Here is an 18,881-nt window from a genome sequence, read left to right as displayed (position 1 = left end):
GAGGGGAGCGGAGCAGAGCGTGCTGGGGGAGATGGCCAGGCCCCTGTTGCTTGGCAGCTACCTCAGGGTCAAAAGTCAGGCTGCTGGGGTTGGGGCCGGGTCCACCTGCCCCACCGGGGCTTCTGGGAACTCCTCCGTTCTGCCCAGCCCTGAGCCCCGGGCAGCCTATGATCCTCAGCCTTGGAAGGAAAGGTTCAGCCTTGAGGCCATCGTCCAGATGAGAAAAGGCAGCCTGGGAGGTGGGTGGGGACAGGCCGATTGTCCCTCTGAGAGTGGAGGCGGGGTGCAGCTTTGTTTATACACTGTTCCCTGTGCAGGGGAGGCCCTTCCCCCATCTCGGAACAGCCCAAATCCAATCTCAGGATCGTCCCAAATGTCACTTCCTGAGGAAGGGCCTCTTACTTACCTGCCCCTGTCTTTACCTGATGGCCCTCCTAAGGATCCGGTGCTGCCACACGTAACCTTGGAGTTTGGACGCTGAAGGATGTGTAGGAGTTCCCCAGGGGCTAGGCGCTGAAGAGGGCATTCCTGACTGGCCACCCAGCCAGGGTAAAAGCATGGCGGGGGAGGTGTTCTGGCCCACTGGGGTACAAAGCGGTGTCCCGTGAAACTGTAAATATAACTTGGCAATCACTAGACCATAGTGTAGATGGGGAAACTGAGGCTGAGGGGGTCAGGGAATTGCCCCAGTCAGAACTCTCCTGGCTTTCGGGACGGGTCTGCCTCATTACCCGAGTAAGCACGTCGCTCCTCGCTGGAGGAAGGAAAACGCCTCCTCCAAGTTCGGGAACACTAGCCGGCCCCCTCCAAAGCTCGTCCCCAGCCGCCCACGCAGGAGGCCTGGCTCAAGGACTACAAGTCCCGGCAGGCCCCACACCGCAGCGCATGCTCGGCGAGAGTACCTTCGCGAGCCCTGCCGAACCCGGGGGCCCAGTCTTCCCCCATTGTCTGGCCCGCAGGGGCGGGGCGGGCGGCGTATGGGCACACCTATTGGTCGGGCAGCACATCGGTTGCGCTCTGCGCCCGCCTCCGTGCAGGCCCCGCCCCGCGCGCCCGCGCCCGGGCCGCCTGGCGCCCCGCCCGCGCCTCAGGACCGGCGGGGCCGCGCGGCGCATCCTGCGGGCGGCGGCGGCGGCGGCGGGCGCGGCGCCGGCAGCCGGACGCAAGATGATGAAGTTTCGGTTCCGGCGGCAGGGCGCCGACCCGCAGCGCGAGAAGCTCAAGCAGGAGCTCTTCGCCTTCAACAAGGTGCGGCGGCGGTGGCGGCGGTTCGGGCTGGGCAGGAGGGGGCGGGCCGGGGGCCCAAGCCGGGGGCCCGGGGGCCGGAGCCACGTCGGGCTCGGGGGGAGGGGGCGCCAGCTGGGGCGGGGCGCGGGGGCCGGGACGCGCGCCCCTCTTCGGGCCCCGCTTCTCGCCTCTTTCCCTGCTCCACTCTCGGACTCTGGGTGGGTCTGGGTCTCTCGCTGACTTTCCCAGTCAGCTTGTCCGGGTCTCTGTGGGCCTCACTGGCCCTGGCTCTGCAGGTCTCTGTCTACCTGGGTCTGTGTGTCTCTGTCTCTGTACGACTCTTTGCCTGTCTCTGGGTCTCTGTCCCTGTCTCTGCCTGTGATCACCTCCCTATCCTCAGCCTATGCCTGTGTGTCCGGGGAGTGGGGGGTGTCTCTACCTCTGTCCCTGTGTATCTCTGGGTACCTCTTCTCTGTCTCCCTTCATCTCTCTGTCTCTGCATCTGTGAGTCTTTGCTTGTCTTTTCTTGCGTGTGTCTCTGCCTGCATATGTCCCTGTGCGGTCTCTAGAACTCTCACTCCGACTCTCACTCTCTGTCTCTTTATTTCTCTTCCTTTCGGGGCTCTCGGAGCCCCTGCTCAGCCCTGAGGGCAGCCCAGGGCCCCAGTTTGTTTTTCTTTTGCACCCAGGCCAGTGGGGAGGGGTGAGGAGGAGAGGCAGATGTTGGGGGGTGGGGCTGGGAAATCCCTTCCATGTTCCTCTCCTTCCTTCCCCCAAGGCCCTAGGCTCTGCCTTGTGGGGCTCTGACCTGCCCTGTGCTGCTGGGGGCTCCAAGGAAGATGCCTGGCTTTGTACTCAACTACCCTTCAGTGTGTGGGGCCTCAGTTTCCTTTGCTGTGAAATGGAGCCACCTGGTTGTGGGCTCTGGCTCCCTGTATCACATGGGCCAGCTGACCTGCCTTTGAGCCAAGGTGGAGGTGAGGGGGTGGAAGGTTGCTCCTTCCTTTCTTTTCCCAGGTAGGGCAAGAGGGGCCATGGGAAAGGGGCTGCCTGCAGCCCCCACCTCCTCCCACCCTTGCTCTGATGTGTGGTAGATCCAGACCCCAACCTTTGCCTTGTTAACTTCTCCTGGGGTGTTGCTTCTGGCCTCAGTTTTACTCCAAACCTCTGATGCACAGCCCTTCACTGCTCTTGGGGATTAGAGTTGTTATCCCCGTCACACAGGTGAGAAAATCGAGGTTCAGAGAGGGGTGACGTCTGACTTGTCAAAGTCACAGAGCGAGTTGGGGCACTTTGTCCTTGTGTCCCCTTGCCGACAGGATTTGACTTTAGCCTTGAGGGGCAGGGATTTTTGGAGGGACTGCTGTGGTCCTGGGCCAGACTCAAGGACACTCTCGTCCAGGAGAACGCTCTGGGGTGACTGGACCTGCAGTGGCTGAGGTGGGAATGTCTCTCAGGGCAGGCAAGGTTTCCTGGTGATGGGGAGGCTGCCAGGACCTTCAGACTTGGCAGCTGAGCACTTGCCAGGGGCCTGAGGGGCCCAGAGGGGAGGCTGGTGCCCAGGGTCTCCCGGATGGCCCCCTTCCTATGCTGGGTGGCTATGAGGGCGAAGCCCTGGGAGGCGAGAGAATGATGGTGGCGACAGGCATGTGTTAAGGTGTCACTTCCTTAGCCATTGAGTCGGGGTGTGAAGAGGAGAGGTGGTGGAGAGGCTTGGCTCCGCTTGGCTGGCCCTGGGTTGGTAGAAGCCGAGGGCTCCCTGCTAAGGAGAGTGAGGCCCCATTCTGAGTGGGCAGCATTGGCGGGAGGGGTGTGGCTTGGGGCAAGGGGCTTGGTCACAAGAGGAGGTGGTAGGTGATCACTGGAGAATAAATAGGTCCCACATTCCCAAGCGATGGCAGGAGAGTCAGAAGCAAGCCTGGACTTTGGACTCAGTCTCACCTCCAAATCCCCGCCCTGCCCACAAGGTGCCTGTGGGATGTCCACTCTATGTCAGTTTAACAGATACTGAGCTCCTACTGTGTGCAGGGCCCCCTTCTAGGTATGGGGGACACCACAGTGACCAGAAGGGACAAGTGCCTCTTCACGCAGGATGCTCATGTACTTGTGGGGGAGACAGTGAAAAGCCAAAGCAAAAGAGTAAACCGTGCAGTAGCTTGGATAACAGCCAGTGCTGTAGATAAAGTAGGCTGAGGGTGTGGAGTGTGGGGACAGGGAGGCTGCTAGAGCAGGGTGGCTTAGGGAGGGCTCTGAGGAGTTGACTCCCGATCTGAGACCTGAATGGTGGGAAGGACCCCTCTTTGGGCAGTGCTGGGTGAAGCACGTTCCAGGCAGAGGGACAGTAGATGCAAAGGTCCTGAGGCAGGAGTCTGCCTAGTAAATTGGAGGAGAGCAGAAAGCCATTGGGCCTGGAGTCAAGTGAGCTGGGGGAGAGTGGGAAGAAGAGGACAGGGAGGGGCCAGGTGGTGAGGTGGGAGCTTGGAGAGGGTCCTGAGCAGAGGGTGGGGACTGGCTAGACACGGTCAGATGGTCAGATCTAGCAAACGTGAGGTGATGCTAGCGTGGGGGCGGGAAGGGAAGGGAAGCACTCCCCTCTACCCCCCAGCTAAACGGACTGTTCTGTCCTCAGGTTGGGCGCACTGCCCCTCGTGCCCAGATGGGAAACTGAGGCTTGGGGAGTACTGTGACTAGCCTGAGCCCATGCAGGCTGCATAAAGGGCTCAGTCCCTGTCTGGATTGGTGGAGGCCGGGGCTACAGGCCTGGGGACCAGGGTTTCTTCTGAAATGTGTGTCTTGCTGAGGCAGTGGTCAGGAGATACCTGGACCCACATGCGGTGTCCCACATTGGTGTTGAGGACAGTGGGTGGGGGCCCCTCCAGCCGGGCCTCTGGGGATGAGTAGGAGCTCCTTGGTGGATGTGGGAAAACCGAGGAAAGCACGAGTGGGTGGAAGGAAGGATCGAGAACCTGGTGGGCAGGGGTCTGTGCGGGGGCGGGGGACTGGCCCTGCCAAGAGGAGTGGCCCTGGGGGAGGGGGAGGGTCAAGAGCCTCCACCTAGCTGATCTTGGGTGTTGCCCTCCGATCTCCATGTGGGGCCTGTGGGGAGTGCCAGGGACATCATATGAGACTACGGACAGCATGGCGGCTCACCGCTAAAAGTGGGGTGCAGAACCGTGCTCTGGGGGACAGGTAGGGTTGACTTTTGTGCCTGCACCCCGTTGGTCCTGTTTCTCTCTGTTGCCAGAGCCCTGCACACAGCGGGCCGGACACGGGTATTGAGAAAGACAGGGGCTTGGCAGGGGGAGGGCCTCTGCGTGTGGACCGGACACGCGAACACCTGTTTCAGAGTTGAGGACACTGAGGCACAGAGCTCAGACGGACCAGCTCCAGTCCTGCTCTGCAGCTGCCATAGTCTGGAGGCTGCCTTGGGGTGGGACTCAGGTGGGCCAGGGGCGGCCGTGCCTGTGCCTGTGCCAATGCCACTGCCCTCCTCTCCCCCGCAGACCGTGGAGCATGGCTTCCCCAACCAGCCCAGCGCCCTGGCCTTTGACCCGGAGCTTCGCATCATGGCCATCGGCACCAGGTCTGGGGCCGTCAAGATGTATCCTTTGGGAACTGAGGCCTTCAGGGCCCTTCGGAAGCTCCTGATTGCAGCTCCCTGTATGTGGGCTCCTTGGGCCGGGTGGGGGGGCAGGGGGGCTGGCCTGGGAGGCCGCAGTAGGCGCCTCGATCCTGGCGGAGGTTGGTGGTGTGGCTTCTGCCCTGAGACTCTTCCTTGCGGAGATGGTTGGGGGGGGGTGGGGATGGGGTCTGCTTGCAGTGGTCACAGCTGTCCATCGCTGCATTTCAGCCAGCCAGTTACCTAGGCGACCCTAGCGTCGTTCCAGCAATTAATTGACTGGGGACACCAGGCCAGGAGGCTAACCACGCACGGTACCCAGCAAAGGTGTTGAGTGGGCCAGGGTTACACAGTGGGCCTTGCCCTGGTGACTGGGCACACACGTATGCCAATGTGAAGACACGTGTGTTCGGCTGAGGGGCTGGGGGCAGTGCCAGGCTCAGCATGGTGAGCGCGGCGCGGCCCCCACCTGGATGCTGGCGGCTGCACAATGGGCCGTGTGAGCCGCACAAAGCGGGCATTTTCCTGCAAGCGCAGGGTGGGGGTGGGGTGGGGGCAAGCAGGCAGCTGAATGCTCCTTGCCTGCCATGGAGAACCCCACCCCCACTGCCCTCGGGGAAGCCCCTTGGGTGGGGAGACAGAGGTGTGGGGTCTGGCTGGAGGCGGCTCGGTGAGGGGTGCCCACCCTCACCCTTCCTCTTGGGACCCTCTGGCTCTCAGTACCCTCGTTGGGGACACTGGTTGGCAGAAGATGAGTCAGTGCCTGGAAGGAGGCAGGGTGGGGATGGGGGTCTTCCCACCCCAGGGCTGGGTGGCCACACAGGGGTGGGCGTCTGGGCCTGTGGTCTGTGAGTTTGCCTTCTCCAGGGAGTGTGGCTGGGCCAGGATGCCCCTCCTCTCCCGTGGGCCCCTGAGGCACTGGTGGGGCAGGGAAGGGGGTGGGGAGGGGGCAGTGCCTGGACTCCGTGCCCCCAAGTCCCCACCTGCCCTGGAGGGGGCATGCACTTCCTGGCCAGCTCCCACTCCTTGTGGTGCTGGCCTGCCTCACAGGTATATTGTGGTCCCGAAGCCCTTTCTTCTTCTCAGTGCCCTGCTCCACGCGACTCTGTTGGCCACTTGAGCTGTCGCTCCGCTCCGTGGTCTCACGCACAGGCTCCTCCCGCTCACAAAGAACCTGATGTACTGGCGAGGAGACATCCCTGGAGGAAGCTGGGGCCCTCCTCTGTCCCCTCAGTCCTTCCCCCAGTCTACCCTAGCTCCCAGCCCTGGGTCGGGAAACTGAGGCTGGCCACAGAAGCCACCCCTCCCCCTCAAGGGTGGCCCGTCTCCTTGGCAACCCTGGTTCCCGCCCAGCGCTCCTGCCCTCTCTTTTGTCCCCTCTTCTGTGTTCTCCTGGCTCCTGCAGGGAATCCCAACTCTAGCTCCAAAGCAACCGGCTCCTGCGTTGTTGCTGGGCAACGCTGACCCCTCCCTAACCCTCCCTCCTGGGGCCCCCTCGGCCCTGCCCGACTGGTGTTGCTGTGACTCTGGCACTGACACCAGACACTTGAAGCGGGTCACCCAGTCTAAGCCTCTGCGGATTGTCTGTGAAATGGGCAGGCTGAGGCCTCTCCCTGGTCACAGTGGGGGCTGCTGGCTGCGTGCCCCAGAGAGAGGTTGGTTTCCTTGCCCATAGCCGGAGGTTGGCCTGGAGCTGTGGGAAGAGGCAGCCTGGACTCTCCTCTGCTCCAGACTTCCGTGCCCAGGCTTGGCCTGGCGTCTCTGCCTGTATGATCCGAACCTGGGGGGCCCAGCTCTTATGTACACAGACACATGCACACGGCTAACACAGGGCAGAACCCTGGCTGCCTGCCGGGCCTGGGCCAATTGTGTTGGGTATGTCTTTATTCTCACTTGCCCTGCATCAGCCCTACAAGGTGGGAGTGGGACTCACTAGCCCCTTTTACGGATGAGGAAGTAACCGACTTGCAGGAGCAGAGTGGAGCCTGCACGCTGAGCCTGGGGATATCTTGGGGAGATAGGACAGTGCTTCTTCAGGGAGGGGTCCCATCTGGACCTTGGAGGGCTTCTGGATAGGCAGGCCTAGTTGGGGCCCGTTGGAATCGTTCTCAGAAAGGAGGATCTCCCGTATCTGCTTCTGCCCTTGACCTGTGCTCTCAGCTACGGTGCACCTGGCGTGGAGTTTACCGGCCTACACCGAGACACGGCCACCGTTACCCAGATGCACTTCCTGCCTGGCCAGGTGAGCCTCCACCCTCACTGGCTCCCGTGGCCCCCATGCCCTCCCCATCCCAGGCCAGCCCGGTCTTGGTCTCTGCTCATCCACCAGGGCCGCCTCCTGACCCTGTTGGACGACAGCAGCCTGCATCTCTGGGAGATCGTCCACCACAATGGCTGTGCCCACCTGGAGGAAGCACTCAGCTTCCAGCCACCCAGTCGGCCGGGCTTTGACTGTGCCAGGTACCGGAGGACTTGGCTGGGGACCAGCTGCTGGGCGCAGGGGGTGGGAGGGGGAGCCCGGGGGAGGTTGTGGAAGCCAGCCTTGCAAAGGTGCTGTGGGGGTTGGAAGCCTCCCTCAAGCTAGGATACGGGGTGGCAGGGTACCTGGGGCTGGGCCCGGGGCCCGGAGAGATGTGTGCCCTGTGGATTTTGCAGGTGTGAAATAGGGGGCTCTGGCCAAGTCTGAGGTGAGCAGGTAGTGTCCATGCTCTGGGGACCGCTGGGGCCTTTAACAGTTTGGAGGGGGCGATGGGTGATAATGTACATGGGTGAAAGGGCAGCTGGGGGGCAAGGAGCATCGTCCCAGGCTGTATGAGGTGCCAGCAGGATGCTCCAGGGGTCAGTGGAGTGGGCCCAGACCCCCAGTGAGAGGGTAAGGGGCCTCTCGGTCTGGCTCTGCTGAAACAGAGTTGTCCTACTCCTTCTGGGGGCTGGGTGACACCCTCACACGGGGGTGGACTTCTGGGGTCTCCCATCCTCTGCAGGCCAGGTCCAATCTGGGGCCCTCCTGCAGAGTCAGGGAGACATCTTGAGGCTGGCGACAGGGTTGCTGGGTGAGGCTCAGGAGGGTTGTGTGTGTCCTAGAGCCCTTGGTCCTGGCCCAGGCACTGGCCTGGTTCCTACCTTCCTTCCTAGTGAGGGGGAGGGGTCGGGAGCCCGTCTCCAAGACCTGAGGAGCCTATTTTTATCCCTCTCCTTCCCAACATCCTGATGAATAATTGAGTGAGCTAATTGTGATGCCCGCAGCCACTACCTTCGCCTTCCCAGTGCGCCAGCCAGCCCACTCGATGATCCGGCCTCTATGAGCGCAGAGGGTCCATAATGAGCTGCCAGTAGCAGCCCAGCCCCCTCCACACCACTCCTCAGCGGGCGGACGGGCTTGCGCCCTCACCCACTCCCTTCATCCCTTGCAGTGGCCCGCTCAGCCTCGCCCGTGTCACGGTGGTCTTGCTGTTGGCAGCCGGTGACCTGGCGGCCCTGGGCACCGAGGGCGGCAGCGTCTTCTTCCTGGACGTGCCCACCTTGACGCTGCTCGAGGGGCAGACTCTTGCCCCGGACGACGTTCTTCGAAGGTAAGAGGCAGGCGGACCTCCCAGCAGCCTCTCCATGCCCGGGTGGTGCTCCTGCCGGCTCACCTGCGCCCCTCTGCAGCGTGCCAGATGACTACCGGTGTGGGAAGGCGCTGGGCCCCGTGGAGTCACTCCAAGGACACCTGCGGGACCCCACCAAGATCCTCATCGGCTACAGCCGGGGCCTGCTGGTCATCTGGAACAGGGCGGCGCAGTGCGCGGACCGTGTCTTCCTGGGGAACCAGGTGTGTGAGGGAGGCCGGTTCCTGCAGCCGGGGCCCTCTGCTTAGGGCCCTGCTCACGCTGCCCCCCCCCCGACCCCCCTGCAGCAGCTGGAGAGCCTGTGCTGGGAGCGCAGCGGCAACACGCTGGTCAGCTCGCACAGTGACGGCAGCTACGCTGTCTGGTCTGCGGGTGCCGGCGGCTCCCCCGTGACACAGCCCACGGTAGCCACCACGCCCTACGGTGAGTGCCGGGGAGGCTGAGGGCAGCCCTGCCACCTGAGCGTGGGGTTGACCGGGGACCCCGAGCTCAGGCACTTGGGGCTGCCCGGCCTTGGTGGGGGTACCCAGGAGGCCTTGTGTGAGATGCCATGCTGAGCCACGTCCTCGAAGGTGAGGTTGCTGGGGGGCACGGTTGGGCAGTGGGCCTTCCCCTCGGGGTCAGGAAGCAGCTGTGAGGCCAGGATGATGGAGGCAGAGCAGGAACGGGAGAAGCTTGGAGAAATGTGACCTGGGCCCCTTCTGGTCCCTGTGAGCGAATGAGCCCGACACTGTCCCACCCCTCCAGGCCCCTTCCCCTGCAAAGCCATTAACAAGATTCTGTGGCGAAACTGTGCATCTGGGTAGGTGGGGAGCTGGTTCTCAGATGTGGGTTGGGGGCTGTGTCTGCAGGGGGGAGGAGGGTGGGCTCTGGGGCACAAGGATGTCCTGTCCTGGGTCGGGCAGTGTGCACTTGGGGTCTGGGTGGCTCACGTGGCTCCCCGCCTGCCGTGCAGGGACCACTTCATCATCTTTAGTGGAGGCATGCCCCGCGCCAGCTACGGTGACCGCCACTGTGTGAGTGTGCTCCGGGCTGAGACTCTGGTGACGCTGGACTTCACCTCCCGCATCATCGACTTCTTCACGGTGCACAGCACACGGCCCGAGGACGGTGTGTGCCCTGCCCTCCCCACCCCATGCCCTGTGCCCCCCCCCCCCCTACCCCGTGGCTCTGCTCACCCAGCCCTCGCCCCGCAGAGTTCGACGAGCCCCAGGCCCTGGCTGTGTTGCTCGAAGAGGAGCTGGTGGTGCTCGACCTGCAAACGCCTGGCTGGCCTGCTGTGCCTGCCCCCTACCTGGCCCCGCTGCACTCATCTGCTATCACCTGCTCGGCACATGTCGCCAACGTCCCCGCCAAGCTGTGGGCCCGCATTGTGAGCGCCGGCGAGCAGCAGAGCCCCCAGCCTGCCTCCAGCGCCTCGGTGTGTGCCCAGGGCCTCCTGCAGGGGCGGGGACATGGGGAGGGAGGGTGTTGCAGGCATAGGCCCGGAGGTGGGGATGTAGCAGGTGTACACGGGGAATTCAGGCAGCTTGGGCCCCGGGTGCCATGCTGAAGGTGAGGAGAGAAGGTGTTTGTCCTGACCTTCCGCTTCCACATCTCTGCCTCCCTCTCCCAGAGTTGGCCCATCACCGGGGGCCGGAACCTGGCCCAGGAGCCATCACAGCGGGGGCTACTGCTGACTGGGTAGGCAGACACATGTGTTCCATGGCCAAGCACAGGTGTGACGTGTGCGTGTGCGTATGCGTGTGTGTACGCATGTGTATTTGGGCAAATGGAGCGTGGTGCGGCCCATGCAGGTGCAGGAGAGCCCATCCTGGGATGGTGGGTACTGACCTGCCTGGTGACTCAGGCCCCAGCCCTGGTGGGACCAGGCCATTCCCCTCTCCTGCAGGGTGGATTGGGATGAAGCCTCCCTAGGCCCTGGTTAAAGGCCCCGCCCTGCCCTGCCTTTTGGTCTAGAATTGAGCTCCACCTACCCGGCCTGCCCTGGGACCGGAAAATCTGGGCTGGCCCACGCTCATCTGCCCAGGGCAGGTGCTAGAGAGCCCAGTCTGGGCCTGGCGGGCGCTGACGTGCCCAGTGACTCAGGCCCCAACTTCCTGCCCTGCCCCTGCCTGTGCTGGGACCCTCAGGCCTCTGACTCCAGTGTCCCCTGTCCTGCCTGAGAGCTCCTAATCATGGCTTTCAGAGCTTTTGGAGGTATCCCAACCAGCCCCAGAGACTCACACACCTTTTCTCGCCCTGGCTCTGGGCTCCCACCACCGCCCAAAGGTCCCTGACGTGGGCTCTGCAGCTGTGTCCTGAGGCTGCACCCCAGATTTGTCTGTTCCTGCCCCCCGCTTCCCCTCCCTGCTTCCTCCCAGCCTCCCCAGGCTTCCTGCTGCTCTGCCTACATGGCTGCCTCATGCCTCATGATCCTTCTGCTCTGTGGCTAACTCCCGATCGCTTTTTCTGGATGCGCCCGTAGTCCTCTGTTCCCTGCATTATCTCCTCTGTCATCTCCTGCTCGTCACACTGGTGATTATTTCCATACCTTCTCACCCTGTTTGAGGGGCCCCGGTGCATGCGGTCTGGCATACTGTAGGCACTCAAGATGTGTTTGCTCTATACAGTAGATGCCTCCTGTTTGCTGTGTGCAGTGGGAGTGTGGTCAGCGCTTGGCATATGTAGTAGGTGGTCAGCGCGTGGTCACTGGATGAGCAGGACGGGGGTGGTGCAGGGGGACCCGGGGTGGGCCTAATGTTGCCTTCCCTACAGCCACGAGGACGGCACCGTGCGCTTCTGGGATGCATCTGGTGTGGCCTTGCGGCCGCTCTACAAGCTCAGCACAGCTGGCCTCTTCCAGACAGACTGCGAGCACGCTGACAGCCTGGCCCAGGCCGCTGAGGACGACTGGCCGCCCTTTCGCAAGGTAGGCCCTGCCCCGGCCCTGGGGAGCCGGGTCCCAGCTCTGCCCCACGTCATCGCTCCCTCCCGCCCTGCAGGTGGGCTGCTTTGACCCCTACAGCGACGATCCTCGGCTCGGCGTGCAGAAGGTGGCACTCTGCAAGTACACAGCCCAGATGGTGGTGGCTGGCACTGCAGGCCAGGTAAGGCGGAGGTACCCCAGGCTTGGGGTCTCGGAGGGCTTTCTGGAGGAGGTGGGCCTGACCTAGAGGGTCTAGTGGAGTGGTGGGGGACGCACATGGGCAAAAGCCCGGAGATGGGAATGGGGCTGCAGGTGGGGCTGGCTGGGGTGAGGCCAGCCAGGGAGGTGGAACCTCTAGGAGGCCTGGAGTCCAAGCTCTGGCCGCAGGGAACCACACCAGGGGCGGGAGCACGGGTGTTAGGTGAGCACTGAGAATGGGGACCAGCAGGTCTGGGTCGCTGCCGTGCCCCAGCACTCAACACGGTATATGGGGCTCAGTGGGTAATTACCGTTAAATGAGAGACAGGCTAGTGGGGGGGTGCTTTGCTCCAAAGGCCAGTGGGTCTTGGTGACTGCTGTTCCCCTCTCACTCGTGCAGTATGCAGAAGGTGCTCAATGTATGCTCATTGCTGAAGGGAGAGAGACTTGCAGGGGTGGGATATTGTGCTCCTGGAAGGCAAGGACCAGCTGGTCTTGGTCACCATTGTGTTCCCCAGTGCTCAGTGAAGGCCCTGGTATACACTAGGCTTTCAGTGAGTGCTTGTTAAGCGGATAAACGAGAGACAGTACTGGGACTGGCCTAACGGTGGCTTTGCAGGCTCAGGTGGGGCCCAGGTAGTCCTGTCCTCCACACTGACCCCTCCCCCACCCTGCCATGGCTGTGTTTTCAGGTGCTGGTGCTGGAGCTAAGTGATGTGCCATCAGAACAGGCGGTCAGCGTGGCCAGTGTGGACCTCCTCCAGGACCGAGAGGGCTTCACGTGGAAGGGCCACGAGCGGCTGAGTCCGCGCACAGGGCCACTGCCGTGGCCCGCTGGCTTCCAGCCCCGAGTGCTGGTTCAGTGCCTGCCACCAGCTGCTGTCACCGCTGTCACGCTCCATGCCGAGTGGAGCCTCGTGGCCTTCGGTACCAGTCATGGCTTTGGCCTCTTCGACTACCAGCGCAAGAGCCCTGTGCTGGCCAGGTGTGTGTGTGGTGGGCCCGGAGCCCGGTGAGCGGGGGCTGTACTTGCACCTGGCCCCAGCCTCCTGTGAGACCTTTGGTGTCTCCCCACACCTGTCTGGGCCTCAGTTTCCCCGTCTGAGATCTGACATGGTGCAGGTAGGGCGACCTTAAAGCCGCCTTCCCCGCTGGCAGCTCTGTCCTTATGAAGAGTGCCGCTGGCAGAGTCTTAAGCGCCCCCGGCTGCTGGGGTCGAGGGGCAGAGGGGCTCCGGCTTCCTGAGCCACGGGGCCGGCAGGAGCGCGGCGGCTGCTCCAGGAGTCTGCTCCGTGGCACAGCTGGCACCTGCCTGCCCCCAGGTGCACCCTGCACCCCAACGACTCCCTGGCCATGGAAGGGCCGCTGTCCCGGGTGAAGTCGCTGAAGAAGTCTCTGCGCCAGTCTTTCCGGCGCATCCGCAAAAGCCGAGTCTCGGGCAAGAAGCGGGCCGCTAATGCCAACAGCAAGGTGAGGCGGGGCTGCGCTGCCCGGATGCCACCTCTCTGCCTGCTGGGGCCAGGCACAGCAGTGGAGCCTCAGCTCCGAGAGCCAAGTGTCTGTTCCCTTCAGTAGCCCCGGCCCCTGGGCCCCCCTCCCATCCACCCCCTTCCCCCCCCCCCCCGCCCTGCTGATCAGGATGAGCCGGGGAAGGTGCTGGGATGTCGGCACCAGGCTGTATGGGAGCAGAGGGGGTTGGGGAGGTGGAGTTCTGGAGGCTGTGCCCCTCCAGTTGCAGGAGGCCAATGCGCAGCTGGCCGAGCAGGCCTGCCCCCATGACGTGGAGATGACCCCCGTGCAGCGCCGCATTGAGCCCCGCTCTGCCGACGACTCCCTCTCGGGTGTTGTTCGCTGCCTCTACTTCGCTGACACGTTCCTTCGAGATGGTGAGGCCAGGGGGATGGGCTGGGGGGATGGGCCTGAGCCGGCCATCTAGGAAACAGGGAAGGGTGGGACCGCGCCATCTGGGAGGTTGGAAGGCACTATGCGCTGGACTGAGCTGGCGACAGTGCCCTGGCCACCCCAAGTGGTCCCCCCTGGAACTTCCAACTGTGAGGGGTTGGTGAGTGAGCCGGGCCTCTGAGACCTGAAGAGGTAGAAGGGAGCCCAAGATCTGGGGGAGGAGAGTGTGGGGGTCAGCCAGTGCCAGCGGCTGAGGTGGGTATGTGTTGGGGAGATGACCCGGGCGTGGTGGCTGCAGAGGATGGGGAGGCTGGGGAGACGCTGGGTGCTGGCCACCTCACTCTGCAGTGGCGAGTGCCCTGAGTGGTGGGAGCCCCGGGACGGTCCTCTGCAGACCAATGTGGTCTGGTTTATTGACTGATTCACTGATGGATTTTTACCTTGTATCATGGAGAATTTTAACCATACACAACAACAGGAGTGCAGTCGCCCCACAAAGACAGCCAGCCATCTGCTGCTGCACCGTCCCCGCCCCACACGGTGGCTTTTAATAAATTTTTATTTATTTTTGAGAGAGAGAGAGAGAGAGAGAGAGAGAGAACAAGTGGGGGAGGGGCAGAGAAAAAGAGGGACAGAGGATCTGAAGTTTGCTCTGCACAGACAGCAGAAAGCCCAAGCAGAAAGCCCACTGTGGGGCTTGAACCCATGAAGCATAAGATCATGACCTGAGCTGAAGGCAGCCGCTTAACTGACGAAGCCACTCAGCCCCCCCCCCCCCCAGTGGCTTTTATCTTGCTGGAGCATTTTCAATGAATATCTGTACATCAGGACTAACTGTGTGTCTAACAGACATAACCGACAGCCATGGTGCCTGCATCGCACCCCGCGGAACTGGTGCTGATCCAGTCTCTTGTCACACTCGGGCTGTGGTGGCTTTCTCCTTTCATCTCCAAAATGCCTTTTTATAGTTGATGTTGGGTCAGCATCTAGTCATTCTGCACTTGGTGTTTCACTGATGTGACTTTCAGGCTCTGAATCCGAGCAGGGACACCCCCCCCCCCGCCCCCGCCTTCTGATGTCATGTATTTGTTGAGGATCTTTTATCCAGTGGATTTTCTCAGAGTCTGGACATGGTAGCCCCAGGCTCTTTACCTTGTTCCACTGTCACCATGAGAAGGCTTATGGCGTTCAGGTTCCCAGCTGGCTGGGTGTCCTAGGTCTGGGCAACATTTTGAGTTGCTTATTTTCCCTGGGGTTTGGCTCCCCCTGGTGGTTGTTGCTGAGGCCACCGATTCATCAAGGGCACACAGCAGTGGCTGCTCGCTCCTGCTGGCTCCTGCTGGCTCCTGCTGGCTCCTGCTGGCTCCTGCTGGCTCCTGCTGGCTCCTGGACATTCAGCTGTGATTCTCCACCAAGGACCTTCCCCAGAGGTTCAGCCCACACAGGGAAAGCTGGCTAGACAGCGTCCTGCAGGCCTCATTTCTTTCCAGCCCGGCCCCGAGGACTCCACGTCTGGCTGTTGGGCCGAAAGTACACGGTGGGGGGTGGGCTGTGGCCAGCTGGAATGCATCTGCAGGGTGCGGGCTGGTTCCAAGTCTGTCAGTAAGACTAGTGATGGCATATGGTGAGGGGGTGTCAGGGCTGCATGGGGTGGGGGACTCTGTTCCTGAAATGGGGGCTGAGGGTACAGTGGGATGGGGTTGGAGAGATCAGGGTCTAGTTTGGGTGCCTGTTGACGTCCTCGAGATGTCCTGGAGGCCATTCCCACTTCTGCAGGAGGGCTGTATCCGAGGCCCCAAATTTCGTCAGTAATATAGAGAAGGTGCCTCGGGCCTGAGGCCCTCTGAGGTCCCTGGGGAGGTGTGGGACACGAGAGAACTGATTCCGGGGTATCCGGAGAGGAGGGGAGGAACCTGTATCATGCGGCCGACACCCCGCCTCACCAGCTCCCGTCGTCCCGCAGCGGCCCATCATGGACCCACCATGTGGGCAGGCACCAACTCGGGGTCCGTGTTTGCCTACGCGCTGGAGGTGCCGGCAGCCGCGGCAGGTGGTGAGAAGCGACCCGAGCGGGCGGTGGAGGCCGTGCTGGGCAAGGAGGTGCAGCTGATGCACCGTGCACCCGTGGTGGCGATTGCCGTGTTGGATGGGCGCGGCCGCCCGCTGCCCGAGCCCTATGAGGCCTCTCGGGATCTGGCACAGGCGCCTGACATGCAGGGCGGCCACGCTGTGCTCATCGCGTCTGAGGAGCAGTTCAAGGTAAACTACCGTGGCGACCCTCCTGGCTCCCACCTGACACCGTTAGACCTTCCAGGAACTCTGTCCTCACTGTGCTCCCCATCTGCTGAGACCCCCTGTCTGCCTGAGACACATGCCCCTGGACTAGCAGAGATGGCCCCTGGAGAACCCAGATGGTCCCTCAGCCAGCCACATCCCCCCAGGACCCTCCTGCCTCACCGAGTCCCTGCCAGGACCCTCTGAAGACTCCTCAGGGCTCTGTCTGGCAGGAACTCGTGACCTGAGTGGATACCAGCCACCTTACCCTTACAACCCAGTGACAGATGGGGGTACCCTGGGAGGTTTCCTAGGTGAAGTCTGAGGAGAGGGTGCCCAGGCAGGAGGCCGCCGGGCGGCCGGGGCTGCAGGCCCAACTGGCAGGCCGGGTTCGGGGCGGGGGCTGGTGCCCGCATCTGGGAGGGTGGGCCCTGTGGGTATGGACAGGGCCAGCCCCTTTCACCGGCCGCCCGCCTGCCGCCAGGTGTTCACACTACCCAAGGTGAGCGCCAAGACCAAGTTCAAGCTCACGGCCCACGAGGGCTGTCGGGTGCGCAAGGTGGCCCTTGCCACGTTTGCCAGCGTGGCCTGTGAGGACTATGCTGAAACCTGCCTGGCCTGCCTCACCAACTTGGGCGACGTGCACGTCTTCTCGGTGCCTGGCCTGCGGCCCCAGGTACACTACTCCTGTATCCGGAAGGAGGACATCAGCGGCATCGCCTCCTGTGTCTTCACGCGCCACGGCCAGGGTGAGGGGAAGGCTTCTTGGGGCAGAAGCGGCCTGAGCGGGGCTGGAGGAGTTGCTGGGGAGCGTCAGCAGAGGGGCCCCAGGGCGGGCTCGGGACTGGCCGGCACAGGCCAGGGGGAGGCCACTGAGGGATTGTGGTTGCAGTCACACCCCCTAACTGCACCCCACTCTTCACCCGCCCACCCAGGTTTTTACCTGATTTCTCCATCGGAGTTTGAACGCTTCTCTCTGAGTGCTCGGAACATCACAGAGCCGCTCTGCTCTCTGGACATCAGCTGGCCCCGAGATACCGCCCGCACCAGGTGCGTGGGAGGGGCAGCCCAGGGGGCCTTCACTAAGGCTGGTCTCATCCTCATGCTCGGGTCCTGCGTGGAACGAGGGTGGCCCTCCCTCGTGTCACCCCGCTCTGGTCCTGGGCCCCAGGAGAGGGAGGGTAGGGTCTGGCACTTGAGACTTGAGGCGCCTGCTTGTGGCACCCATCGCGGCCTCATCTCTACAGCCACAGGCTCCGAGAGTCGCCCAAGCTGAGCCAGGCTAATGGGACCGCAGGCGTGGTCCTGGCCCCAGGGAGCCGCGGCGGAAGCCCTGGTCCTGGCCGCAGCAAGGGAGCTGGTAAGGACGCTGGATGTGAGGTGAAAGCGGCAGGATATCCACGCAGCTGACGCAGGACGGGGGGCAAGCCTCCGTAGGTGGCAGCAACCTGACAGAGGCTGGAAGCCTGGGTGGGGGGGCCAGGCCAGGCAGGAGTGGGGGAGGGGGGTGGCGGTCTGCCTGCAGTCCCAAGTCTCCCTGTGGGCTGGGTTTGGGTCCGAGTCAGGTCCCCAGGGGATGGAAGGTAGAGTGCAGAGGGTGCCCAGATGGCCAGGTGGGGTCCCGATCATTTCCTTCCTGCAGACACCCCAGAGCCACCCGAGGCCACGCTCTCGCCCATGTCCATTGACTCGGCCACCAGTGCTGACACCACGCTGGACACGACAGGGGACGTCACGGTGGAGGACGTGAAGGATTTCCTGGGGTGAGGCGGGTGGGCGGGTCCGCAGAGGGGCTGCCCTGGGTCCTCCCCAGCCTCCCTCTGCTACCCTCTGCCTGCTTTCTGTCAGAGCTGGGCACAGAGGCCCCAGGTCCCAGGACCCTCTGATCTCCGCTCCCCTCCCCACAGCTCTTCAGAGGAATCTGAGAAGAATCTGAGGAACCTGGCCGAAGACGAGGCTCGAGCCTGTGCCATCCTGATCAAATGAGGTGCTGCGGGTTTAGGGGCCCTGGGTCTGCCTGGTCCTTACTGTTTGACAGCCCTGATTTTCACGGTTCGGTACTAGAAAGGCTAGGCCGGCTTGTCAGCTCCTGGATGGCATGGGTAGTGCTTGGAACCAGGCCAGAGCAAACCACTTAGAGGTGGTGGCAGTTCGGGGCTCAGGGGCCGGTGTGGCCAGCCCATTTTGCAGAGATGATCACTCAGGCTCTTGTGGTGGGGTCCTGCCAGGTGAGCCTGGTGAGTGGGGCCTGGATCTGGAGCCCAGATCTGGGGCCCAGAGGTCTGCCCAACCTATTCGCTGCCCGGTGCCCCTACCCACGCAGCCTGGCCCTACGCCCAGCAGAGACCCCCCCACCCCCAAGCTCCCTCTTCATCTGCTGCCGGGGTTACTGCTGCCTCCTCCCTGGCCACACCCTGGGCCTCAGTGGGCCCAGCGTGGTCAGTGGTCAGACTCAGCAAGCCCACCTCTGGCTGTCCCTGCAAGACCCTTGCTCCTAAATGGGTGGGGTGGCCCTTTTGCCTGCCCTAGAGGGGGCACGGTGGCACTTCTGCAGCCAGGCCGTTTGCACTTTTCGGCTCCCTGGCTTTCTCTGACCCCTCTTCTCTTCCTTTACCAGGAAGGCCAGAACTGCTTGGCTACCCACTGCCCTTCTGGGAGCTGGGATCCAGGACCCCTGGCCCCTCCGCATAGACCCACACCTGCTAACCTACAGCCTCCAGAGGGACCTGCCCACCTCTGCCCCAGTGCGGTATGGGGGGGTGTGGGCCCGGGACTCAGCCCAGAGCCTCTGGGATAGATTCACCTTGGCCACTCCAGTAGGCAGCCATCTGGAAGCCAGGCACTACAGGGCGAGGACTGCTGGGCCTGGCAAGCCCCATGCCACCTCCCACTCAGCACACCGTCCTTCCCCACTGCCTTTGCAAAGAATATTTTTCTAACGCCTGTGCCGGGCCGGACAGGCATTTCTAAAACTATTTTGGTACTTGCTCCTGGGCCAGCACCCACCCCCCCCTCCCCAAGTCTGTGATGTGCGCATATATACGACTGGGAGTTCTGCCGGGCACCCAGGACTGGGGGCCCAGTCAGGGTGTGTGCGTGTGCGTGTGCGAGCGTGTGTGTGCGTGTGTGTGTACGAGGGTGG

The 18,881-nt window shown here is 63.0% G+C and overlaps 1 protein-coding gene across 3 annotated transcripts; it reads left to right on the top strand.

Annotated features, from left to right (window-relative positions):
* The first annotated feature begins 1,071 nt into the window (after positions 1-1,071).
* Positions 1,072-18,501, top strand: LLGL1 (LLGL scribble cell polarity complex component 1). 3 transcript variants are annotated; one of them, XM_043583299.1, is made up of 23 exons: positions 1,072-1,248; positions 4,731-4,828; positions 7,007-7,088; positions 7,176-7,306; positions 8,260-8,418; positions 8,498-8,660; positions 8,745-8,880; positions 9,205-9,259; positions 9,413-9,567; positions 9,654-9,877; positions 10,073-10,140; positions 11,215-11,368; positions 11,442-11,546; positions 12,256-12,548; positions 12,886-13,033; positions 13,296-13,449; positions 15,429-15,724; positions 16,224-16,488; positions 16,675-16,789; positions 16,987-17,099; positions 17,382-17,502; positions 17,647-17,726; positions 18,357-18,501. In XM_043583299.1, the coding sequence occupies exons 1-22, from the start codon at positions 1,168-1,170 to the stop codon at positions 17,723-17,725; spliced, it is 3,195 nt and encodes a 1,064-aa protein (XP_043439234.1). In that variant the 5' UTR covers positions 1,072-1,167; the 3' UTR covers position 17,726; positions 18,357-18,501. The 3 variants fall into 3 exon arrangements, with proteins under 3 accessions (XP_043439234.1, XP_043439235.1, XP_043439236.1); XM_043583301.1 differs by lacking the exon at positions 1,072-1,248 and adding an exon at positions 4,293-4,416; XM_043583300.1 differs by lacking the exon at positions 18,357-18,501 and having other exon boundaries at positions 1,102-1,248; positions 17,647-17,727.
* The last annotated feature ends 380 nt before the right edge of the window (positions 18,502-18,881 follow it).

The sequence above is a fragment of the Prionailurus bengalensis genome, chromosome E1, assembly GCF_016509475.1.
Source record: "Prionailurus bengalensis isolate Pbe53 chromosome E1, Fcat_Pben_1.1_paternal_pri, whole genome shotgun sequence".
Taxonomy (NCBI): Eukaryota; Metazoa; Chordata; class Mammalia; order Carnivora; family Felidae; genus Prionailurus; species Prionailurus bengalensis.
This window is presented reverse-complemented; position numbering and strand designations above follow the sequence as displayed.

Excerpts from the sequence above, each read along its gene's own strand:
- LLGL1 (XM_043583299.1), top strand. The coding sequence starts at position 1,168 with ATGATGAAGTTTCGGTTCCGGCGGCAGGGCGCCGACCCGCAGCGCGAG. Across the intron at positions 7,089-7,175 it reads TGCACTTCCTGCCTGGCCAG|GGCCGCCTCCTGACCCTGTT; the intron begins GTGAGCCTCCAC and ends CTCATCCACCAG. Across the intron at positions 11,369-11,441 it reads ACTGGCCGCCCTTTCGCAAG|GTGGGCTGCTTTGACCCCTA; the intron begins GTAGGCCCTGCC and ends CCCGCCCTGCAG.